The sequence below is a fragment of the Glycine soja genome, chromosome 13 (assembly GCF_004193775.1).
Source record: "Glycine soja cultivar W05 chromosome 13, ASM419377v2, whole genome shotgun sequence".
Classification (NCBI taxonomy): Eukaryota; Viridiplantae; Streptophyta; class Magnoliopsida; order Fabales; family Fabaceae; genus Glycine; species Glycine soja.
This window is the reverse complement of record NC_041014.1, coordinates 26,949,330-26,976,990: the sequence shown is the minus strand read 5'-3', so window position 1 is coordinate 26,976,990 and position 27,661 is coordinate 26,949,330. Positions and strand designations below refer to the sequence as shown.

The following is a 27,661-nucleotide window of genomic DNA, read 5'->3' as shown; positions in this document are numbered from 1 at the left end:
GTTCATCGTTCACGTACTATGATTAATGAGTTAATCACTTCCTATTATCATACAACACCTGAACCAGAACCACAAATTATACCATTATTATTGTGTATCGGGTTTCAACATATTGCCCTAATCAAACAGTGTCAAATTGATCCTGCATTGAGGCCTGAAACACATACCTTTCACCTGCCATGGGGAGAGTGCACCATCATACTCGAAGATGTTACACTTCATCTAGGCATTAGAGTCGATGGTCGTGTTGTGGTTGGACCTAGCTTCTTACATTGGGATGAGTTATGCCACGAGTTACTAGGGGAAGTCCCTCCCGAAAATGCAAGTAAAGGAGTCGCACTGAAGCTAACATGGTTACTAAGCATGTTGCGCGCATCATTGCCCAAAGAACCAACAACGCACCAACTACAATGCAGGTGTAGAGCTTACATAATGTACATGATTGGCGGTGCTTTAATTCCTGATAAATTTGGAAATAGAGTTCATTTAATGTATTTGAACCTATTATGTGATTTGAACAACACAAAAAATATAGTTGGGGTTCGGCTTGTTTAGCAAACTTGTATAGAGAACTATGTCGAGCATCATCGGAGGTTGGTAAATCTATGAGTGGTTGTGTCATAATATTGCAGTCATGGGCTTGGTACCACATGCCTTTTATTGCACCAAGAGTCCCACGACCCGAAACAACTTTTCCATTGGCTAAAAGGTTATTTACATATAGCGAAATGTAAATTTTTTTATTTCAATGACGTGTATTATAACATTACAATGAATACTGATTTTGTATGTTTTACATTTCAGATGGAGTGGTGGTAGATTAGAATATAGGGTCACACTTCATGGTGACTTAGTCGGATATAGGTCTCATATAGATCATCATATGGAAAGCCATGAGGTATAATACTATCATGATCTGCACCTTAAATATGTACATACATACTAACATGTTGCTTTGTTGGCATATATTTCAGTTTTCTTGGGTCCCATATAGAGGATTTGAAGAACACCTACCCAAACGTGCATATAGAGACATGGAGATTTGGTCTGCATGTACTGCAATTATTTGTTTCTCAATTGTCGAATGACATCAAACAAATCGAGTAAAGCTACAATTTGGACTACAACAAGATATCCCTGTTGATCCCATGAATCTTGATCTACTTCACCAAATTGACATGCGAGACAATCATTACACTGATTGGATGGAATACCATGCGGAGTGGATTAATATCTGGAAAAACAAATACAACGATCTTTTAGCTAGGCAATGGGTTGAAGGAATAGTGACACATACACCAGTGTACATGGAATGGTATAGGAAAAACACTACTTTGTTCTTGTCTGTTGCACAACAACTACATGATCCACGCACAACAATTACCCACAATGTTGCAGGGTCAAGTGTTGAACAAACACATTTTGAAATTCCACATCCTCAGTCAATGTATTCTACTCCTTCACCTGTTCATCAAACTTTTGGTCACACTAGGGAGTCTGTCACCGCAACCACCCATGAATGGATGACCAATTTATTTGGCGTCGATTTCAATACACAAAATTCAGCGGTTTCATATTTAGCTACTTTACAACAGTTCGATGCACCGCATTCATTTGGAGAACAAGGTCAAAGTTCTTCAGCTGCAACAACCAACATTGAAAATACTAACATAGAACAACAACATCATCATGACGTAGGAGAACCAGTCATACTGGAAAGAAGAAATTCGTGACGTAATCGACGTCCACCACTTTGTGGGACTGGTTATCGTCTTGGTCATTAAAGTATAAAATGTTGTGATAATGGGATCAAATATGTTTAAGTACCCCTGTACCGGCATCATCAAATATGATTTGGACCCTTGCAACTATGTTTAAGTGCCCATGTTCTGCATTTTTTTTCAAATTATGTTCAACACTTTAATGATATTCGTGACACACTTTTTTCATGGTTTGAATGTCAAAGAATCTTAAAACAATTATATCGTACGCCAGTTCCATGGAATAACACCTCAAAATAGAAGCACAAAATAAAATAAAAAAACTATGATTTGAATCCTTGTAACTATGGTCAAGTATCCATGTTCTGCATTTTTTGAAAATTATGTCAAACACATTAATGATATTTATAACTCATTTTTTTTATGGTTTGAACGTCAAAGAATCCAAAAAAAATTATATCATGCATCAGTTCCATGGAATAACACCTCAAAATAGAAGCACAAAATCAAAAAAATTATGATTTGAACCCTTGCAACTATGGTTAAAAACCCATGTTTTGCATTTTTTTAAAATTATGTCGAACACATTAATGATATTTGTGACTCGTTTTTTCTATGGTTTGAACGTTAAAGAATCCAAAAAAAATTATTTCGTGCACCAGTTCCATGGAATAACACCTCAAAATAGAAGCACAAAATAAAAAAAACTATGATTTGAACCCTTGCAACTATGGTTAAGTACCCATGTTCTGCATTTTTTTTTAAATTATGTCGAACACATTAATGATATTTGTGACTCTTTTTTTCTATGGTTTGAACATCAAAGAATCCAAAAAAAAAATTTATTTTGTGCACCAGTTCCATGGAATAACACCTCAAAATAGAAGATCAATTTTTTTTTTACTTTGAAATTATAATGGACTTCTGCTGCATCAATTATCAGGGATAAATCACAGTCGAAATTGACAACACTCGACAATTTGCACATGTCTCTAAAAAAGTAAATGTCTCGCCAATAAAACTGACATGACATGGACAACTCAATTTTTTTCACTCTGATAATTATAATGGACTTCTACTCCATCAATTACTAGAGTAAATCACAGTCAAAATTGACAACACTCGGCAATTTGCACACGTCTCTAAAAAAATAAATGTCGCACCAGTAAAACTGACATGACATGGACAACTCAATTTTTTTTTCACTCTAATAATTATAATCGACTTTTGCTCATCAATTACCAAGGATAAATCACAGTTGAAATTGACAACACTCGTCAATTTGCACACGTCTCTAAAAAAATTAATGTCGCACTAGTAAAACTGACATGATGTGGATAACTCAATTTTTTTTCACTCAGTTGTTTTTTTCACTCTGTAATTTGCACATTATGAACCCTTGTAAATATGCTTAAGTGTTCATTTACCCGTTCATCTAAATGCACAGTTAACTAGTGACTCATCCAATTATAACCAAATTCTATAAATACCACTACAACTAAAGACATTCGTAACAATTTCAAATTTTCATCTCAATCCCTACCACAATGTGTCACCTAACTACATATGTTTGTGTTTACTACGATAGCCAAATTTGCAATACTAATGAGGGCACCACCTTTGTTAGTAACAACACAAAAACTTTCATGTCAACAAGGTCATAATCTTTACACAATTGCTTGAACTTGTTCACTAAAAACTAAACATTGACCCAGAACAACGTATCCAACATCTCCACTTTCGGTGCCCTATATTTGAGTCAGGACAACGTTATATGTACACATATTTTATTTTGCGAGATGATGCTGATGTTTGACAAATGTTCAACATTTTTGACAACAACCCATCACTACCATTTGTGAAGTTATTTGCCATAATCTATCACAATAATAACCCACCAGGCAACCAACATGGCTCAACCTCTAATCTTGAGGACTTATCAGATGAATACGAGACTTGCTGGGTCAAAATCATGATAGTGATACTGACTCCTCTTCCGGGCCCGAAGGAAGTAACCTGTCTCCATCCCACAAACCTATATTCAAACGGGATTGGTAATCTATGGATCATTCATGTCTAAGTTATTTCTTCTTTGACAACATTTTGCATTATGAGCTGTCCATTTCATGTCAGTTTTGCAGGTGAGACATTTAAATTTTAGAGACGTGTGCAAAACTTACATGAGATGGGCAACTCATAATCTCTTTGTTTACTCTGAAATTATAATGGACGTCTGCTACATCACTTACTAGGAAAAAAGAAACATTGGATTCCAATACACATCAACGTGGTAGAATACTCATACAACTATAAATAACACAACACATACAATACAAATACACAATCTCACACAACATAATTTCACAAACCAAATTCAATCTTATTACTATGTCATTTTTGGGAGAAACAAGCAGTCAGATCATTGCTAACTCCATATTAGCTTTCATTTTTCCAAATGGATCAATCACTCACAACCAAACTGGTGTTTATTTTCAAAGTCTCACTCCAACACCAATGCGGGTTCCTAACCATTGTTCTTTTGATACACTCAAGCGTAGAATGCACAACACCCTTCAACTAACCAACGATCAATTACTGGATAAAATCTACTACCAACAACCGTTCATAGATGCATATCAACAATATTTTTTTTCAATCTTTACAATTGAAAAATGATGATGATGTTTACACAATGTTAATGTGCAATGAGCAATACTCGTGTGTTGGCACTATAGAATTATTATGTACCATTATTAGAACACCGGATGCTATACTCAACCTGCTTCAATCAACCATCACTCCTACTCATGATGCAATTATGTATTACGACGGGAAGTGGAACATACCACGTCAAGGTGAATTTTTGGGTTACTCCTTTACTGAAACTAATCCAATAAGATTTGGCATTCCTTCGGGATGTGGCATGGAGAAATTCAAGGATTTAATCAAGCAAGTTGCACCTATAGGGGTTCCCCCCTAATGAAATTCACGGATCACAATTGGTTAGACGATTGTTCTTTCGAAAACCAGGTCATTCTAAGTATTCCGAAAATTTGTTTGAATATGAGATAACAGAATTGAAAAATGATGAAGACGTGCTAAAGATGTTAGCACAATCCAATTATTGGAAACGATTCTGCACAATAAAAATTTTGGCTATTTTTAGCAAACCAGTAATTCAAATAGAAGAAGACATGTATTCTGCACAACATATTTTAGATCCTCATTAGTTTTGTTATGTTTGCGTTGTAATTGTAATTTTTAATATGTTTCATTATTGTCGAATATCATTTCAGTTACTGTAATTTGAGTATTTTGTCTATTTTATAAGACAGACGTGTCATATATTTTTTTGCGGTGTTTTTTTTACTGTATTTTAATACTACTAATTAATTTTATTATTTTTTAATTATAAGAACATACAAAAATTAACAAAACATAAATTTAACTACACAATTACATATAACATAAATAAAAAATTATACTCTAATTTTATCCAATTTTTATATTTTTCTTTATATGTATATTTTTGTTAATAAAAAAATTAATTTAATCAATATTAAAAAATTAGTAATTAAATAATTTTAAAAGTAATTAAAAATATTTTTATATAATATAATATTTAATTTTAAAAAAAAAACACGAAGGGAAGTCGGATGCCCAAACCCAACTAAACCCGACTCTCCTAAAGGAAGCAAAACAGGTGCAGTTTGAGAAATAAATTCTCAAAGTAGTATACTTTGAAAATTTTCATGAGAGAGAAAGTGTACATTGGTAAAAAAAACTGCACTTTCTATATATAGAATAAATAAACAAACACACCCCTGCCTCATCTGAGAAGACGAGGGGGAGAGATTTATATACTAGACGTACTCCATACGCATGATTTGATTTATCTACAAATTGATACACTCCATCGTAAATCTCATGGTCAACCTTTCGAAGGAAAATAATTACGAAATAATAACAAAAGAAATAAAGAATAATGAAGTTATAATGTTGACTTATTTGAAAAAAAAAATTAACTATTGACTGATTCGAATTCTTTTCCTAACATTCTAACAAAAATTAATAACTAATACTGATAAAAAAATAACAAAATGATAATCGTAAAAAGCAATTTAATCATGCAAACAAAGAAAAAAAAACTGCAGCGCCGTAGTATTGAATATATTTCATTATCACTAAGCATATTTTTATCTTTAGGACAAAGTATTCATATTAATTTGATTGTAATTTTATGTAATAAGTAGTATTAGATGAATTCAGCAGTATGCAAATTGAGTATTATTATATTGTAGTAATCAATTTAGATCCAAGTGTTAAAAATCAAATTGAATCAAACCGGCCTGTTCAATTAATTTGAAAATCGGTGAATTAATTAGCTCATTGTTATGATTAAATAAAGAACCAAATTGATCAAATCTTATCCAACATTTCAAATCTCATGAAGTTGTTCCGTGTCTTGAAATTGGTCACGTTATCACTTCTATTTTGGAGTACATGTGGGTGGGCCAAAGGCATGCAAATATTGGGAAACCTTGGGTAGAAGTTGTTTTGTGGGGTACGCTTTGTAATTACATGAATAAATGTTGCATATCTCTAGTATTTTGTTTATTTTCTCTATTAAGTACATTGGCCATGTCTCATGCTCATGTTAATTTTCAATAACATTATTTTTTCTGTTCCAAAATAAATGTTATTTTAAGAAAAATTAATAAACTAAAGAATTGAAAACCTATTCAAAGTTCAAATTTCTTAGGAAAGTTGTAGTGACAACTCATCCCGGTATGCAAATATGGCAAAAAGGGACATTTCAAGGAGTGTCCATTATTAAATTAAGTAGTTTCGGACAACTCATCTTGATTTGCGAATATGATAGAAATCGACCATTTAATTCAAATTACTAGATGTTCTCATAGTTTCAAGCAACTTGTTAACAGATTTTGGGATTCTTGATCCGAGAGTGTTCTTATCACATGATGCTCAATAGGGAGTGATTCACCTCGTACAAGACGGACAATTTTGACCGTATCTGTTTGGGTGAAAATAAAGCTTCTGCTATTGTTGGAATGAGAGAAGTGTATATAGCCATGGATGGGGTGGCGTGTAACCCTGCGAGATGATATCTATTAATAATTTGCTAACGTATTCATACTAAAAATATAAGTGTGTTTATAAACTTCACTAATAAAATATAAATTTTATCAATACATTGCTGGAGTTAAAATAGTTGTTACTATAAAAAAATCAACTCCTAATGAAAAATATGATATGATAGAATTATTTCAAATTGACACCAAAAGTAATAAGATAACAGTTAAATTGTTAAAAGCTTTTTTGTAGGTGTGGTGTGTGACTCAAAATCACCATTGGCACAAGTGAGAAGGCTTTGAAGTGGTGTTGTCATAACTGTTTCAATTATTATAATTGAATTGGTTTTGGCACCAAAGTATAGCCTTTGTTCGTAGGACTAGCTTTTAGAGTATATATATATACTCTTGATCATGTAATGCAGAGTGAGAGTTTTAGAGACTGCAAAACAGAGGAGTTGCAGAAAATTCAAAGAGTTCATAAAGGAGGTAGTGAGCTAGGTGATTGAGGTTTTGAAAAGAGAAACAAAGAAAGATCAAAGCTAGTTGCTGCTTGTATTGAACTTTTAATTTCATGATCAGTGTCATGATGATGAGCTGCACTTTCCTGTGGATGTAGGCACATTGCCGAACCACGTAGATCTTTGGGTCTTGCTCCGTTGTGCTTGTTTGTTGTGTTTTCTTGTTTGTTTGTGTTTTTTTTTTTTATCTTGTGCAGGTTTAAGAGTAGCAGAACATATACAAAGAACCAACAAGTGGCGCCGTCTGTGGGGACAAGAATCAAGATCAAGAAAGATGGGAACAACAAAGTACGATATTGAGAAGTTTTTAGGGGAAAATGACTTCGGGTTATGGAGAATCAAGATGGAAGCAATCTTGATTCAACATGGCTGTGCAGAAGCTCTTAAAGGAGAAGAAAGGATGTCTGAATCTATAAGCTCAAAGGAGAAATAAGAGATGATTGATAGAGCCAGAAGTGCAATCATTTTATGCCTTGGAGATAAAGCTTTAAGAGAAGTTGCAAGAGAAAAGACAGCAGCCTCAATATGGTTGAAACTGGAGTCATTGTATATGACAAAGTCCCTTGTAAATCGGCTATGCTTGAAGCAACAATTGTACACTTTCAAGATGACAGAGTCAAGAACAGCCACTGAACAATTGGCTGATTTCAACAAGATTCTTGATGATTTGGAAAATATTGACGTAAAGCTTGAAGAGGAGGATAACGCTCTTTTGCTTCTGAACTCCTTACCAAAATCCTTTGAACATTTCAAGGATGCAATTCTTTATGGAAAAGATCAAGACATTACCCTAGAAGAAGTCCATACCTCAATAAGGACCAAGGAGATGCAAAAATAGCAGGACTCTAAATCTGAGGATAATGGTGAAAGCCTGAATATTTCAAGAGGAAGGAGTGAAAAGAAGGGAACAAGAGGAAAGAAGTCCAGATCAAGGTCAAGGGATTCAAAGAACGGCCAGAAAACAAAGTTCAAATGTTTTAATTGTCACAAAACTGGTCATTTCAAGAAAGACTACCCAGACAAGAGCAAGAAAGGATCTTTGGACTCTGCTGACATAGTAGAAGCCTCTGAAGGTTATGAGAGTGCAAGTGTTTTAGTAGCTTCTAATACCAAAACACAAACAGAATGGATTATGGATTCTGGATGCTCATATCACAACAGCCCGAGAAAGGACTATTTTGAGACCTTGGAACTAAAACCAGCAAGAGTTGTACTGCTAGGAGACAACTACCCCTGCAAGGTACAAGGCATTGGAACTGTGAGATTGAAGATGTTTGATAACAGAGAGTATCTACTGAAAAATGTAAGGTACATTCCAAAACTCAAAAGAAATCTTATTTCCATAAACATGTTTGATGATCTAGGATATTCAACTAGAATTTTAAATGGTGTTCTTAAGATTTCAAATGGATCCTTAGTCATAGCTAAGGGTAACAAGAATAAAAGTAATGGCTTGTATATTCTTGAAGGTTCCACTATTGTTGGACATGCATCGGTAGCTAGTAATACATTGACTGAAAAGACAAAACTCTGGCATTTGAGATTAGGTCATGTTAGTGAAAGAGGATTACATGAACTTGAGAAACAAAATCTGCTAGGTGGTGATAAACTAGATAAACTTGAATTTTGTGATCATTGTGTGCTTGGTAAATCACATAGAATAAGCTTTGGCATGGGTATTCATGTTTCATCTAGGCCTTTTGAGTATGTGCATTCAGATTTATGAGGACCATCTAGAGTGAAAACTCATGGTGGAAGCTCATACTTTCTCACCATCATAGATGATTTCTCAAGAAGAGTATGGTTGTATGCTTTGAAAAATAAGTTAGAAGCTTTTCAAAAATTCAGAGAATGGCATACTCTTGTTGGAAATCAACTTGGTACAAAATTAAAAGTTTTAAGGACTAACAATGGCCTGGAGTTTGTTTCAGAGTAGTTCAACGAGTTTTTCAGGAAAATAGGCATCAAAAGGCATAAAACAGTCCCTCACACTCCACAGCAGAATGGTTTGGCAGAAAGAATGAATAGGACCATTTTGGAAAGAGTGAGGTGCATGCTTCTAAGTGCAGGACTGCCAAAGACCTTTTGGGGAGAAGCTGCAAACACAACAACATATTTGATTAATAGATGCCCTTCACCAGCCTTAGGTTTCAAGACACCAATGGAAGCTTGGAGTGGTGAACCACCTGATTATTCATGATTAAAGGTGTTTGGATCACTGGCCTTTGCTCATGTTAAACAAGGAAAACTGGATGCAAGGGTTGTAAAGTGTGTGTTCATTGGCTATCCTGAAGGAGTTAAAGGGTACAAGCTGTGGAAATTGGAACTTGGTGAGACAAGATGCATCATCAGCAGGAATGTAACCTTTGATGAGAGCAGAATGACAATACTAAATAAGGAGCAGAAGGATAACAAATCAAGAGGTGAGAGTACCAATTTTGAGGTGGAGCATTCTGAGATTTTAGATCATGGTAGTGGAGATGCTATTAATCTCACTAATCAAGGAGAAGCTGGAGATAATGAAGAGTTGGCTACTTAGCATGACTTGTCCAATTATCAATTGACTAGAGATAGAGAAAAAAGGGTGATAAAGCCCATAAAGAGGTATGGTCATGCTGATATTATCTGGTATGCCTTGAGTGTTGCTGAGGAGATTCAAAATTCATAACCAAAGACCTAGAGGGAAGCAATTAAAAGTGAAGACAGCCAGCTGTGGCTTCAGGCAATGAGTGAAGAAATGGAATCTTTGAGAAACAACAAGACCTGGATACTTGTGGATCAACCCAAGAAGCAAAAGGCTGTTGGATGTAAGTGGATTTTCAAGAAGAAAGAAGGCATTCCAGGAATAGAAAGGCCTAGATTCAAGGCAAGATTGGTAGCAAAAGGCTTTACACAGGTTGAAGGAATTGATTACAATGAGATTTTTCACCAGTTGTGAAGCATTGTTCAATTAGAATCATACTTGGTCTGGTAAATCAGTATGATTTGGAACTTGAACAGCTAGATGTTAAAACAACTTTTCTCCATGGAAATTTGAAGGAAACCATTTACATGAACTAGCCTGAAGGTTTTAAAGAAGGGGAGAACAAGGTGTGCTTGCTGAAAAAATCTTTGTATAGACTGAAGCAAAGCCCTTGAATGTGGTACCTGAAATTTGATGAGTTCTTGATTAGATATGGCTTCATTAGAAACATATATGACAACTGTGTATATATCCTGAAAAATAGGAAAGTGTGTGTTCTTTACCTTCTCTTGTATGTGGATGACATCCTCATAGCAAGTGCTAATAAGGAAGAGATTAGGAAACTCAAAGAAAGCTTGAACATAGAATTTGAGATGAAAGATCTAGGATCAACTAGAAGAATACTCGGGATTGATATTCATAGGGATAAAGCAAAGGGTGAACTATTTCTGTCCCAAAGAAATTACCTCAAGAAAGTGGTGGAAAGGTTTAGGATGCATCAAAGCAAACCTGTTAGCACACCACTTGGTCATCATACAAAGCTATCTGTTACTCAAGCACCAGAAACAGCTGAAGAAAGTTCTAAAATGGATCAAACACCCTATGCTAGTGGTGTTGGAAGCATAATGTATGGAATGGTTTGCAGTAGACCTGACTTGGCTCATGCTGTAAGTATTATAAGCAGATTCATGGGAGATCCTGGCAGTGCACATTGGGAAGCAATGAAGTGGACACTAAGGTATCTAAATGGATCTTTGAAAGCTGGATTAAGGTACAAGCAAACAGCACATGAGGCAGCAATCACAGGCTACGTAGATGCAGATTTTGCAGGAAATATAGACACAAGGAAATCCTTAACATGATATGTGTTTACTTTATTTGGTACAACAATCAGTTGGATAGCAAATCAATAATCAGTTGTTGCTCTTTCAACAACTGAAGCAGAATACATGGCCCTAGCTGAAGGAGTGAAGGAAACAATCTGGCTTAAAGGTATGATTAATGAACTTGGAATAGCACAAGCTTGTGTCACAATTCACTGTGACAGTCAAAGTGCCATTCACTTAGCAAATCACCAAATGTACCATGAGAGGACAAAGCACATAGATGTGAAACTACACTTCATCAGAGATGTGATTGAATCTGAGAAGGTGAAGGTGGAGAAGGTTTCAACATAAGAAAACCCGACTGATATGTTCACAAAGTCCCTCTCTAGTGTCAAGTTTTCAAGTATTGCCTGGACTTGATCAATTTCGAAGATGCCTAAAGCAGATTGGTAGGAGTGCAGCCTTGAATCACAAGGTAGAGACTTGCTGATTTGGAGTCAAGGTGAAGATTTGTGGTGTGTGACTCAAAATCACCATTGGCACAAGTGAGAAGACTTTAAAGTGGTGTTGTCATAATTGTTTCAGTTATTATAACTGAATTGGTTTTGACACCAAAGTATAGCTTTTGTTCCTAGGACTAGCTTTTAGAGTGTATATATATACTCTTGATCATGTAATGCAGAGTAAGAGTTTTAGAGACTGCAAAACAGAGGAGTTGCAGAAAATTCAGAGAGTTCATAAAGAAGATAGTGAGCTAGGTGATTAAGAGAGGTTTTGAAAAGAGAAACCAAGAAAGATCAAAGCTAGCTGCTGCTTGTATTGAACTTGTAATTTCATGATAATGTGATGATGATGAGCTACACTTTCCCGTGGATGTAAGCACATTGCCAAACCACGTAGATCTTTGGATCTTGCTCTGCTGTGCTTGTTTGCTGTGTTTTCTTGTTTGTTTGTTTTTTTTATCTTGTGCAAGTTTAAGAGTAACAGAACTTATACAAAGAATCAACAATAGGGTTAACTATTTCGAACTTGAAAAGAAAGTTTTAATAGTAGATTTGAATATAAACTTGATTTTGAGGGAAATGTGCTTAATTGTTCATACTTGATATGAATGGTTTTATCCTGTGTTTTATAAAATCGGAAATGCTAATTTGCATGAAAATGATTTTCGTATAATTAGCACGACCGTGTATTTTATTAAAGAAATCATTTAAGAGTTTGTGCCTTTCGTGAACTCTATTTCATATGTGCCTTTCGTATAATTGACCTCTATCTCATGCTATGCAACACAAACAAACACAAAATTAATATCACTATTCTCTTTCCTAAAGAACTAATTTTTAACTCAAATTCTGGTATAGCAGTTTGCTTCTATTTTCTTGTTCCACATATTAAAGATTTGACAATAGAGGTCAATCTTAGTTTGGATATGCATAAAGCCTTCACACATTTAAATAAATATCTTAATAATACAAGAACTGATATCCAGGGAACACATATCGCTGTAGTTTTTTCTATTTTAATAAAGTTTAGATGCAAAACATATCCATTTTATTCTGATGTATGTGTCACGAGGACGGTTTTAACCTTCAACGTCATCCTTATCTGATTAAAGGCATGAGGAGGTATGCTACGGACAACAACTGCAAAAAGAAACAAGACATCAATACAAGATTAGGTTCCACTTAATTTGTATGAAAAAAGTCAAAGAATTTATATATATATATATATATATATATATATATATATATATATATATAAATTTAAAATACGTCGCATCCCAATATGTCCTTCACTTTTCTAACGTTGTCGAATTTTTTCATCAAAGGATAAAATTAGATCGACATTGTTATTCATAAAGAAAAGAGAATGTGAATCATGACCTCTTGTGCTTTAAGATCTTAAATGTCAAAATATAAAATATGAATGTTTTGATGAAAGCAAAGCCAACCAATGACACATCGATAAAGGAAAAAAGGCCAAGGCAATTATAAGGAAAGCTTATTGAAGACTAAGATGAAGAATGAATAACAAGTAAAAGGCTGTAACACGCAAAAATAATAATGAGTTAGGAATTTATTAATACTTAAAATAAAATACATAGAAACAGTATAGTAAATATTACTGATTAAAATGATTATTAGAAGAAAAATATTACTGATTAAAATAAAACATTAGATTTCTATTATAAATACAATGTAAAGTAAAATAAAAAGTATAGTAAAAAGAAAAGATAAAAAAAAAGATATCGAAGGCTATATTTTTATATTATAAAAATGGGTGGCAGGTGTTTAAAGCTTCCAAGGGAAGCAATTGTTTTTATAAGCTTTCAGATTGTGCGTCCACCTCACCAATCTCGATTATTGGCCTCATGAACTCCTGGATTATTGGTCTCATGAACTCCATAGGAAGCCTGTGAGTAAATAATAGGAATCGTAACAAGTCCCCAATGGTCCAAGATGAGTATCATGTGTTAAGGGATATGGGGGCTATGAAGATCGCTCATGATAGGGAAACCACAGACCATAGAGCACGGGTACAAATAGAATATTCAGCAGAGGTGCAAGCACATCATACCAAGGTGCAGATTAAGGAAAAGCCCAAAAGAAGAATCATGAGGCCACTTTACCTTCGAGATTATGCTTAAGGTAGAAAAGGGATTTAGTAGAAATCCTTATTGTGTGATGATGCTGTTAGAGCAGGGGACAAGCTTAACGGAATTGATTCTGTGATATTCCTCTTGCACAAAAAGATAAGAATTCTGTTATTAGAGGATAGTATAAATAAGTATGTAAATAAGTCATAATCATGAATGAAAATATCCCTTGCCTTACTATTTTCTCTTCTCTTCTCTTCTATGGAGGCCTTGGTCCTCGAAAACAGCTAGCTCGATCTTTATCCCTAACATTGGTGCTCTCGTTGAGAGTCGAACTCAAGACCTCCCGCTTAGTACGAAACTAAGCGCATGGCTGGATTGTTATGTCCCCTCCCGGTACCGTCACGGTCGTGGGAGGACCTTTCTCTCGATTTTATCACGGGCTTGCCGGTGTACCAAGGTCACACAGTCATCCTCGTCGTTGTGGATAGGTTCTCGAAAGGGGTTCATCTGGGTATGCTACCCACAGCTCACACAGCGTTAGCAGTAGCTTCGTTATTTGTCAACATCGTCGTCAAGCTTCACGGCATTCCCCGGAGTTTGGTGTCTGATCGGGACCCCCTCTTCATTAGTAGATTCTGGCAAGAACTTTTCCGGCGTAGTGGCACTCAACTCTGGATGAGCACCGCCTATCACCCCCAAAGTGATGGCCAAACGGAGGTGCTCAATAGGACTATTGAGCAATACCTGAGAAGCTTCGTTCACCGGCGACCAAGCTCATGGGGAAAGTACCTTCCTTGGGCAGAGTGGTCACACAATACGTCCTGGAATTCCGCCACCGGGACCACTCCTTACGAGCTCACTTTCGGCAAGAAGCCGTTCAATTTCCCTGAGTACATCGCAGGGTCCTCTACTGTGGATGTCGTGGATAATTTGCTGCAGGACCGAGATGAGACCTTCCAAATGGTTCGTAGAAAGCTCTTGAAAGCCCAAAGTCGCATGAAGGAACAGGCAGACCGTCGCCGAAGCGACGTAAACTACAATTCTGGTGATTGGGTTTGGCTCAAATTGCGACCCCATAGATAGACCTCGGCCAAAGGCTCTCAAAGTTCTTCTGGTAAACTAACAAGGAGGTACTATGGACCCTTCCGGGTTATCGAAGCCATCGGCAAAGTAGCTCATCACCTGCAACTTCCACCAGATACGAAAATTCATGAGGTCTTCCATTATTCTCTTCTCAAACCATTCCGTGGTCAACTGGAGACCACCTCTCCCGCGCCTTTACCAGACCAATTTCACAATGATCAACCTATTATCACTCCGGCAGCAATTGTGGATTATCGCAGAACCCCTTCGGACGCTTGGGAAGTCTTGGTTCAATGGCATGGCTTATCCCCAGATGATACATCTTGGGAGGATTGGTCCACTCTTTGCCATGACTATCACCTTGAGGACAAGGTGATTTCCCAAGGGCCGCGAGATGATAGGGAAACCACAGACCACAGAGCAGGGGTACAAATAGAATATTCAGCAGAGGTGCAAGCAGATCATACCAAGGTGCAGATTGAGGAAAAGCCCAAAAGAAGAATCATGAGGCCAACTTACCTTTGAGATTATGCTTAAGGGTAGAAAAGGGATTTAGTAGAAATCCTTATTGTGTGATGATGCTATTAGAGCAGGGGACAAGCTTAACGGAATTGATTCTGTGATATTCCTCTTGCACAAAAAGATAAGAATTCTGTTATTAGAGGATAGTATAAATAAGTATGTAAATAAGCCAGAATCATGAATGAAAATATCCCTTGCCTTACTATTTCCTCTTCTCTTCTCTTCTATGGAGGCCCTGGTCCTCGAAACCAGCTAGCTTGATCTTTATCCCTAACAGCTCATGTGGTGGTGAAAATTTTCATGGAGTCAAGTATGCATTTCCTTGCATGATATTATTATCATTATTGCAAAGTTATACCTTTTTGTGGAATATTTCTTTGGTCATACTTGATTGTTGAAATTTAATGGTTGTACATAGGATATTCTCTGTGGCTTGAATGTGGTTGCTACTTGGTTTTTTAATATTTAAGTATATTATATTTGATAAGCTTGCATTTGCATTATGACATGTGGTTGTGATTGTCACGACCTTGAAGATCATGTTCACAGGAATATATGATTAGGCAAGATGGATCTTTCTCTATGAACATCGAAGTTTATACACGAATGCAAAGACTTGACTTTTCTTTTCCTTCCTTTGATCTTTTTTGTTAATGTTGACCCGCTTAAGTGTTTACGATTTTTTTGTATTTGCAAAAATTGCATACAGATGTATAGTTGTTTGTAAGTGTTATATCTAAAAGGTTTGTGTGTTGATAGCATGTTGTAGTGTCATAAGTAACACAGTTTCATTCAAATAATTTTGTAATATATGGATGTATTATCTCAGAGTTGTAAGTTATCTTTAGCTTTTATTTTTGAAATGTGAAAAAGTTCACAAGTATTATTTATAAAAAAAAAGCTAAATTAATTTTTTAAAAATAAACTAAAATAAAAGCTTCCACTTATCAGTTATCTAGTTGACATGTAGTGATAACGGGTCATTACAATTTACCCTCATGTTTTTGTATTTGAATTGGAAAATGGAAATCAACAGAAATAACTACCTTATTTCACAAAACACGGGAAAAATAAACATAAAACTATTTCTTTTAAATAATAATCTTGATATTCAACTCCTAAAATGAAAAATAGTATTTAATAGGATTACCTTCCAAATCAACATATAGAAGGATCTTATGGAAACTTTGTTTGTCAAATCTACATATTTGGCCTGATACCAAAGAACGGAAGCAAGAGCAGCATGTCCCAGACCCTAAAACATTGGCAATCAATTCAAACATTGTTGTAAAGTTTAAACAATTTCATATCATGTATATCGATCCATAAAACAATAGACCTATGATTTGTCCTAAATGAGTATCTCCTTTAAAGATCATCTTGTACCCTTTGCAATACTATCAAGATTATAAAGTTGGAATAATCTATGCAATACAGACATATCTCCTAGGGAAATATTTATTCATTTAATTATAAATATCTACCATATTATCAGGCGACAATTAATATTAAACAAAATAGTCTACTACACTCTGGTAAACTATACAGAGAGGTCAAGGGGAGAAAGAATATGTGTACTCTTTGTCAATATTTTTCGGCTTATAGCATAAGGCCTTGGTTGGGATAATTTATTTTTGAAAATTTTGGTTTTGTTTTCTTATCAATAATATAGTCTATAGTCTCACTTGTCGGGTGGTAATTGTTCATGTCAGATTCACTAGTTTAAGGATTCGATTTAAATATGTTTTTAGGTCAATTGGAAAATTTTATTTTTGGGTCTCTAATAATTTTTTTTCTTTATATTAAGTCCTTAATAAAGTAAAAATTTTGTGCTGAGTGTTTGTTATTTTGTTTAAGTCTTTCTAATATATTCATTTTTTCTTTTGGTTCCTCATAAATTAGAAAATTTTGTTTTGAGTCTATATCAAATATTTTTTGAAGGGACTGATACAAAACGAAGAAAATTTTATAAGGATCAAAATAAAAAAATAGATATATTAGAAGGACTAAACAAAATAAGAAGGATGAAAAATAAAATTTTTATTTATTAGAGACTCAACACAAGAAAAAATAATTTATTAGGATTCCAAACAAAATTTGATAATTTTTCAAGAACTCAAAACATATTTAATTCTAAAGATTTTATTGTAGGAATAGTAGGAAAAACAAATAGAATAGTTATAATAATAAATATTACACTAATATATTGAAATGAATGATGTGTCACAAATGATAAAAAAATATTTTTTATAATATTAATAATAGACCTCTAATCAAGGCCAACCTTGGACCTTGATTGGAGAGATGATGACCCTAGACTCATGAATTAAAGGGACCCAAAATTTTTAGAAAAATATAAAGGTATATTATAGAAAGATTTATATTATTTTCATAAATGAATTAAAATTATTGTTTAATTTTATATCTCTTTTTATTTAAATTAAAATATGATATATGATTAAAAAGTATCATTCTTTTATTTGTTGATTTATTTTTTTCTAATGATTTTATTCATAAATCAATGCTAAATAAATTTCTAGTTAATTGTGACATATTAACATGTAATAGACCTTTAATAACAGACGTGTTTGCTTTTTTTTCCCATAGGATAAAAAACACAAACTTAAACTTTAATTATAAAGGAATAAAACTAAAAGTTAGAAATATCAATAACGAACATAAATATACATAAGTTTTAATCTAAAATAATGATAGTTTGTAGATAATAGATGGCAGGGATAGAGAAAAGCACTTTTTAGGAGCCAAATATAATATAAATTATAATTTTAAAATTAATATATTAAATTTAATCCACAACTAAAATAATCACAATAATTGATCACATATCATAAAAATCATATCATTTTTATATAAATTAAACAAAAAATACAAGGCTATAGAATTGCATTTGGAGAAAAGATATTTAGTTTATAAAATTTATAATAACAATTCCAATGATAGAAAATATTTATATTATTTAGATGTCATGCTTAAATTTTTTTTAAGTATAACTGACTCTCCATTTTTATTAAAAGGAAATTTATTTTTAACTTAAAAATAATATATTCTCTTCTTCAAACGATGGAATAACAATTCTTTATTTTTTTATTAATTAAAACATTTAGGAAAAAAAATAAAGAATTTAAAAATGATTGAAAATGATGGTTGTATATTTGTTTGGAGGTGTATCATCTTCAGTGATAAGAGAAAAAATGAAGAGGAGAGAGAACGAGAAAATATAAAGTCTAATACAAAATTTGATGAAAAAGGAAGATAAAGAAAGAAAGAAAAAAAATGAAAAGTTATGAAAAACAAGATTTTATAATATCATTATAGAAAAAATTATGTATACATATTGTGTATTTTTTTTTATAAAGGTGTCTTTATGTATAAATGTTTGCGTATGAATTTTTTTTAATGTGTAAATTAAATTATAGATGATAACATGAGTAAATTGAATGAAAAATGTTATATCTTTTTTTGAGATTTAATAAAATCATGTTATTCACTTAATGTAATAAAATTAAATTATTTTAAAGAAATTACGTATGTATTTAGGGTTTAGGTAATATATATTTCTATTTTTTTAATATTTACATATAATAAGGGCTTTTCTTTAATTATTTTACTCTGGGTTTCTAAAATGTCAGGAGCCCTGCCTTTATTCCTTGTTAGACAAAGATATAATTCATTATATTTAAGGAAAAAAATAAACTTAAAGGTAATATAAGTCTCTCCAAATTACTTACTATACAACCAAGAAATTATAAGACATTTGTTTTATATTTTAACAATTGCTAATCAAAATCAAACTCCAATTGTTGGGTGCAAAACGAATAACTCCCTAAGGGAAAGAAGGATATACACCTATATATAATTGCAACCTATACATGTAATAAGCATATTACCGTGACAATTTTAATCCAAAGGCAAGAAGATGTTGCTCCTGCCAAGAGGGCAACTCCAAAGGCCATTTCAAAAAGTGAAACACAAATCCAGAATACCTGACAATGATTAGTCAGGAACAACCAAAGGTCATGCAAGAAGGCACAAGCAATTTTGTTAAGATGTTGCATTTGAAACACATACCCGTTTTTGACCTAAACGTGCTGAAAAAGAATGGATGCCATATTTCTTATCTCCTTCAATGTCAGGTATGTCCTATATAAATCCAATAAAAGGTTTTACATTAGGTGGACATATTGAACCCAAAGCTTGATTCTAGAAACAAACATATGTTCTGAGAAACTAGAGGCCTTTACCTTGAACAATGCTATGCCTACACTGTAGAAGCTCATGAATACAATAACAAAAACCAGTGATCTCGGAAAGACAAATGGTCTCTTCAACACAAAAGTCTGGACATTGTTACATGAATTAGTTAGAAATTAAAAAAAAAAAGTATTTAGCTTCCTTTCATCTTTATTATTTTTATTAATAACATCGGAAGGGTTGTTAGAGAATATAGCATTCTTAGGATTATGTGGTGAAAATATGTTAGTACATACAAAAGATGGTATTTGTTTGATGGTTTATGACTTAAATGTAATTGTATGTAATTATTTATTGATAATTAATTACAGGCTCTATTATTTAGGTGAGATAGTCATACTTGGCATAATTATCTTTCAATATAAATGTACATATCAAACTAGCCAAATTAAAGTGAGTTCATTTTATCTCTTCATTTATTTTCAACTTTCTTACTCATATCCCATCATGATTCATTCTGAATTCAAATAGTTAAATCCAACCTAAAAAACTTGGGATGAGCATTATTATTCTTGTTATACGCATACAAGGTAATACAATATATATATATATATATATATAAAGCATAATTAGCTATAGAATAAAACCTGCATGTGAAGGAAAAATGTAATTGGAAATATAATTGTCAAAGTAAGAAAAGTGCACATTGCTGCAAGTAGTGGATGTCTCTTCCATCTCAACAACGGTACCTGAAAAGTTTCAAAACAACGCTATCACCATCAAACAATATTTTTCAAAATGAGCTTTTCTTTTAATTAGTGTTCATGTTTGAAAATATTCATATATGTCCATCTAATAACTTAGTTTTAATTTGAATAGCCAATTTTAATTAGTAGAAGCACGTTTGGGAAAATTTAAATTTCTCAATTTCAGTTGTTTTTTGTTTTTATAGAAAATAAGGTGTTTAGATTATCCTAATTATAAAAAAAGCATCAACACAATAGGAGGATTATATCTCTCTCTTACATATAGTCCTCATTTAATAATTATAATAGTTAATGGTAAAATTTGAAAATTTAAATAACATCAATTATATCAAAGGATATTATCATATTAATTTTAATATTTATTTTTAGGATTAAATAAATTTTGATCTCTATAAATATGCGATTTTTTTATTTCAATCCTATAAAAAAAATTTACACTTTTTGTTCCTACCTTATTTTCGTCAACAATTTTAGTCCCTAACATTAATTTGGGACAACTAAGTGTTGATGTGTGCACTAAATAGCATGTCAACCTATCATGCGACATCTTGTGTCACTTGGGAGTTGGGATTTACATGGTAGTCACATGAAATTTTTTTTCTTTCTTTTAATGTGTTTTTATTAAATTTTTTAATCAATATTAATATTTTGATGATGATAAAATGGCACTTCAGTTAAACTATTTTTAAATTTAATCATTAAAATTTTACTACTGAAAATTTTTTTCTTTCGTAAAAAAATTAAAAATTATCATTATTATCCCATTATAAACAGAAAATATTTCAAATAATTTCAAAAATAAATACTGATTAAAATTATCTTTTTGTATATTCTTTAGTTGTTTAGAATATTAATTAAAATATGAATTAAGAAATTTATAATTTTTAAATAGTTCTAAAATAATGTTTGTTTTTATATTTATTTTCACAAATTTATATTACATTTTTAAACTTATGAAAACTAATTAATAATAAATCTAAGAGTTAAATAGTTTATTGATCCTTATAAATTAATATGAAAACTTTATCTTGTCATGAGTGTTCTAAATGAAAATTTGGAGAGGTCAAGTTCATCGAGTAGTCTAGGATCCCACGATGTTATTTATTCGATAAAAAACTCGGTTGTTTCATTTCCTTAATCTAGTTTATATTATTATGGATCTACTATAAGCAGCTTTATCATGACCAATTGAACCAATAACTCCTAGGTCCCATGATAGCAAATCCAACTATTGCACCATGGCTTCCCTCCATAACCTTTACACACATAATTCTATCTTAAAACATTGTTCAAGGGACAAAGGAAGTTTAGATGCAATCTAAAATAACTCACGTTGATTGAATAAGCGGTCCATAGTGAAAAACACATTACAAGACTCCAAATCAGTGGCCAAGAACCTATAATCCAGCCAAGCCAAAAACTCTGCAAATTAAAGAGAATAAAACAATAAGCCTCCTTCTACTTTGTCAATGAAGTTCATCTTGAAAAATATTGTCGTAAAATGGATGGTTTTATATGGCACCAAAATTAAAGATGATCCAGCAATAATAACACCAGTTCTAAAGGATAATTGTCCAGATGCCAATGGAAGATATGGTTTATTTATCTGCAATAAAACATGTAATATAGATTAGTATAAGGCACTTCCTCCAAAAAGTATGTAAGCTATAAAATGTATGTTTTTCCACCATATCAAAGGATATAATAATTAATTAGACTTGATAAACCAAAATATAAAAAGTAACTTGGTAGTCAAAATCGTATGAACTGTTTAAAATTTGCAAATGAATAAATACTCATGTATAACTATGGTCTTTGCATGTTTATGAATATTCAACTTTAGATAAGCCCTACAACAATTATGTCATTTTTAATTTTTTAAAAGGAATAATACAAAAGTCGATCCAAAAGGCATAAAAAGGAAATTTATTATTATACCATATTATATATTTATTTATAATTTTAAGTTTCATACCTTGTCTATTTCAATGTCAGACAACTGATTCAGTCCATTAATATAAACATCCAAAAACGTGTAAGGTACCAAGGCCTGAAACGTTTTAAAAACTAAAAAAGTATTAATTAACGAAGTTAATTAAAGGGTGGTTTACAGTTTACTATTTAAAGAGAAACAACATATTTGGAGTCTTGCCTGTAACAAACCAATAATAAACAATGGAGATATATCTGATAGTTTCTGCACGGCAATGAGACTTGCACAAATTGTGCTTAACATCTGGCGAAAAACCAATAAAATTGACTCATTTAAAACATTAAACATGTTATTGTCGTCCAAAATAGTGTTGCATACAAATGAATTGAATTAAATATTAACTATAACATTTGATGAATATTTATGAGCATAATACTAGAAAAGTTTGAACTTACTCGGCCAATCATTACGTAAGGGTAGCAAAACAAATAAAAAGCTGCCAAGAAATTTTTTACAGAGTCCAACATGTTTTTGGAATTAGAAGTTGGAAGTCCAGAATCAAAAGAGGGTTTAGAGGTTGCTTTCACGACATATTTTTTGTTCCATTCTTGATATGCAGACCCTCCTTCAATACATTTGTAATGATGATTCAAACTAGATTGTTGGAACCTCAAAAGATTGTATTCCATTTGAATTTTCCTTTTGTTTTGCGAAGCTTTTGATGGACAAGAACCTAGAACATCAAATTTGGATGTACTATTAGTGGTCATGCGCACAACAAAGAGTAGATTTTTGTTTCGAAATTATTACAACCAAGATCACGATGAGATGATGAATCGAGAAAGAATAATCAATTTAAAAATTGAAAAAAAATTCACTACCAAAATTTATATTTTAAGAGAATGTTAACAAAATTTGATAATATTTTTCTCTTAAGAAAATTTGATAATATTAAAAAATTTGTTTTAAAAATTAGAGTCAAATTCTAGAGTCATTTACGCATAAGAAAGTATATTAGTAGGTATAAGTACCATTTGTTATACAAGCATCTCTAATTGATCGTGAAAGACTTAACAACTTAGAATATTTATGTTACCCTGCTAACTAGAAAAACAAATAGTTTTCTAACATAAAATGAACATAATATATTAACATAAAATTAATTTTCTAACACTTCATTTTCATTTTAATTATATTATTTAAATTCTTCAGACATTATATAATTTTTATGTGAAATTAAATAAATATCCATGTAAGATCCCTTATTGAAAATGTTTGTTATAAAAAGGTCTCTAATTGGTCATGCAAGACTTAAAAACTTTGAAAATATTTATATTATCCCATTAACAAGAAAAAGAATTTGATTTTGACTTTTCCTATTTTTTGTTTATTATATTTTTTATTTTGTGATATATAGATAGTAAAAAAATGATTTTTTTTAATAATTTTTTTCTTTTGATGGGTCCAATTATTGCTTCTATGTATCCTTAGGTACTTGAAAAGTCACAGTTTTGACAATATATATACTATTGTTGGTTGGTTAACATGAAATTTTTTTTTTCTTTTAAAAGATATTTTTAGAAAGGTTGACTTTAATTTTGAAAGGAATTTTCATTTGAAGGTTTTTAAAAAAAGGAAAAAGGAAAAATGAAAATTAGTTTTGAAAATAGAGTGTATGTTTGGTTTACGTTTGCAAACATAAATTTGAATTAAAAGTAAGTTGTAAAGTCAAATGTGATTTAAAAAAATGAGTTTAATATAATGGGATTTATGTTTGGGTATTTTTTGTTCAAAAGTATGATGATAGATTCGTTTTTTTTAATAATAATAATTAACAGAACTTTTATTTGATGTTGTTGTTAAATTAATACTGGCAATGACAAATGAACTTTGAAAAGCAACCTATATGATGCTTCCAACTGAAACTTAGTTTTTGGTGAAACTTTGATGAAAAATGACTTTTAGAGGCTCCCAAAGATGATATAAAACTGATTTTAAAGGTTCAAAATTATTTTGGAGGAGGCCAACTGGCTATTCAAACATTCTCTAACTTTGATTTTGAAAAAAAAAAGTTTTAAATTAAGAAAAATAATCCCACTTGTATAAATTATGCTAACAAATTTCTTTTTAATAAACCCTTAACATCCAAATGGCATTAAAGATAATAATCACAAATGAACTAGAAGCACAAAATTCTATTTAACAAGAAAAATGAATAAATATTCATATTGTGTAAACGGGGGATGAAGCATACACAAATTCCTATATACTTTCTAACTTTTATTTTAATCATTATAACACTGATTAACCTTTTATATAGTTCAAAATTGGTCACTTAATCTTAATTTCCATTTCTTGATGCATATTTTATGATTTTTATTTTCCTATTTTTTTTAAAAAAATTATTTACCCTTTGTTTTTTTTATTATTAAGGAAAAAAAGAGGCCCATAGTCTTATCCTCAGTAGTTTCCAGATATTCAAAGCCCAACCTACATAAAATAACAATTTACTACTAAGAAACAATCAAAATTGGAGTTGACTGATGCCCTAATTCAATCTTATCATAAGAGATCATTTAAGAGATATAATTTTTGAAGAGTGGAGATAAAAAAAAAGTCTTTATTTTGAGTTAATATATCTTATAATTTATCAATTTTTAAAGTATATAAAATAATATATTAACATAAATTAATGTTCTAATACTTTGTTGTTTTTAATTTTATTTTAACAAAGTTCTTTAAATAAGAAAATTAGCATCCAGTCCTTTGAACTTAGAAACCTCCAAAGCCAAGGAAGACACGGGTTCAACATCCATTGACGTAGAAGGTGAAAAGCAGTTTTGGATACCGAATATATTTTCAACCTTTTCTATTAGTTCGTTTTCTTACTGTGATCGAGAAAAGTAATTCTTTACTTTATCACATTTCAAAGTGAACATGCAATCTATCATTACCATATCAATGTCAATATTTGCAAAAAGTAATGATAATAAAGGTTCATTAAAGGAGTAGGGAGAATATGCATGTGTGACATACCTGGATAGTTAATATTGCTGGTGGAATGTTTCCTGCGCCAGAGATTTCCTCCTACAACTATATCATGGTTCCTCTAATTAATATTAGTCAGCAAATATGTTGTAATGAAAAAATGTACCAAATTAAACTACGATATCCAGGTATACCATTTGTGAGTGAACAGGAATTAGGCGAAGACATAACAAGCCCTCCATACATTGAAACGGAACTCACTAACAACACAAAGTACTCTATAAAACAAATAAAGAAAACACACCCCTATATATAGCGGAGACGAGAGGAATGGGATATTTTAATTTATAGACTTAGACTTGACAAAAATTGAGTTTTTATTTTATTTTAGGAGAGATAAAATTTCTTAGATATTTAGAAATTGATACACATAGCATTTGGTCAAGTTTTCCAAGGAAAGTAATCGCAATATAAATATATAATCAAATAAAGTATGACAGTCTTTGGTGCATATAAAGAATATTTGTCTTTGCAGTACTGAATAAGTAAAACAAAAAACTTAAATATTTTTTTGATTTAAATATATTTTTAATTCTTAAATATATATTTTTTATGTTTGATTTTTGATAATATTTTCTTTCGGATAGAATTCTTAATATTTCAGAAATTTTGACTTAAATATAGTCTGTAATCCTTAACATCCAGCCACGCATTACGCATGGAATTTTTTTATAAAAAAAAAGTACAAATGACCCCGCCTGCTAGGACCCACCTTTTCCCTAACATTCTTGTTCCCTCAAACTTGAGCTAAACCCTTTTCTTTTTCTTTTTTTTTTCCGATAATCTTCCCCTGTCAAAATCCCTCACCATCTTCAATAGCTCCAAAATGGACTTGCGTCTCTAATACAACTGCCCCATAACCACTGGTTAAAAGCTAGGACCATTTACCAAAAATCTGTACCGACTAGATTTGGGCATTCGCTGGCATCGTTCTCAGCAAAAGGAGCATTTCTAGGATGAGGATCGTATTTCGGCATCTTCCAAACTTTGTTTTGAGGATGCTTCGTCGTTGGCCAATTCAATTTGCTTCCAAAGCTAGTATCTATAAAGTACGGATACTCCGGTTTTTTTGTTGTGTTTGGTGTTTGATACGTGTCCGGGTACACGACACTCGTACTACGTTTTATATTTTGGACAATACAGGTGTCCACGTGTCCGTGTCCATGTCGTGTCCGGTATCTATGTGAGTGTCAGTACTTCATAGGCTAGCACAAACAATGGTTAGATTGTGATTTCCCCTCCTCTATTATTCGAATGTGGTATACTTTCCCATTCACACTTACATTATATTGATTTGCTATAGGATGAGGGAAAGAGACCTAGCATTCTTGCTCTGTCCAAACTCTCCATTGTGATTATTTGGGGGCTTTTGATATCATTGTTGGTATTCAGAGATGAGAGACGGCAAATTCGGCGATGACGAATAATGAGGTTGCCGAAGCTGCAAGCAAAAAAGAATAGGTGAAGATGAAGGGAACTAAGGGAGTGAAGATAATGCATTTGACTAAATCAAGGAATGAATGATGAGTTGCACACCTTCACACTGGTGGCCATGAGTAGGAGCATGTTAGGGTTTAGGCTCAACAGAGAAAGGGGTAGCAGATTGGAAAAAGAAAAAAAAAAAGAAAAATGAAATTTTTTAACACACAAAACAATGTCATTTTGTACTTAATTTTTTTTTCACATGTAATTTCTATCAGAAAAAAAATCACATGTAACATGCTTGTGTGGTCAGTTAACAGTCACGTAAACACTTAACGATTACGGACTAACAGCAGGAACCTAAATAAAAAATTGAAATAATAAGAATTCAATCCAAAAGAAAAATTTATCAGAGACAAAATGCAAAAACATAAATTTATCGAGGACCAAAATTATATTTAACCCTATTTTTTTGTCTCTTAAATGTTAATCAAGTTTGTTTTGGTATTTTAAATTTATAATTATTTTGTTAAAAATATCATTTTTAAAAAAAAAGCTATGATCATTGGGTAATATGACTGTTCGATTATGTGACCAACTTATATGGAGAAAGGTCGCAAACACAGGCAGGGAAGGAGGAGCCATGACTGATTCGAAGGTGGTTAAAGCTAGTGTGACTTGGAGCAATAATGGATGGACATGTTGGTTCAATGGTCAAAGGGTTCTGTCGATGGTAGTTTAGTGGTTGGAGGGTGTTGTCGATGGTGCTTTGGTAGTTGGAGAATGTCATTGACGATGTGTAGTGGAAGAATGCTTAGGGTTTCTTAATTTCCTTCTTGTATTTGAAGGAGGAGATTCACATGAGACAATGAGCCAAAAACGTGAGCTCTTCTTTCTTTGTTTTTTTAGTAGTTACAAACATAAAATGATGTCATTTTGGATAATTTGAGG

At 32.2% G+C, this 27,661-nt stretch overlaps 1 protein-coding gene across 7 annotated transcripts; it reads right to left on the bottom strand.

The window, feature by feature from the left end:
• Positions 1-12,542: 12,542 nt before the first annotated feature.
• Positions 12,543-25,555, bottom strand: LOC114382242 (glycinol 4-dimethylallyltransferase-like). Of its 7 annotated transcripts, none has more exons than XR_003660224.1 (15): positions 25,423-25,555; positions 25,277-25,333; positions 22,696-22,973; positions 22,460-22,543; positions 22,283-22,357; positions 21,830-21,913; positions 21,640-21,729; positions 20,188-20,289; positions 19,591-19,686; positions 19,418-19,489; positions 19,237-19,332; positions 16,479-16,583; positions 13,959-15,649; positions 13,754-13,863; positions 12,543-12,767 (listed from the first exon to the last, which is right to left on the bottom strand). XR_003660224.1 is itself a non-coding variant. In XM_028341525.1 (13 exons), the coding sequence occupies exons 1-13, from the start codon at positions 25,472-25,474 to the stop codon at positions 12,726-12,728; spliced, it is 1,233 nt and encodes a 410-aa protein (XP_028197326.1). In that variant the 5' UTR covers positions 25,475-25,554; the 3' UTR covers positions 12,543-12,725. The 7 variants fall into 7 exon arrangements, 1 of the variants encoding a protein (XP_028197326.1); XR_003660223.1 differs by having other exon boundaries at positions 13,754-15,166; positions 15,326-15,649; XR_003660222.1 differs by having other exon boundaries at positions 13,754-15,436; positions 15,532-15,649.
• Between the last annotated feature and the right edge of the window lie 2,106 nt (positions 25,556-27,661).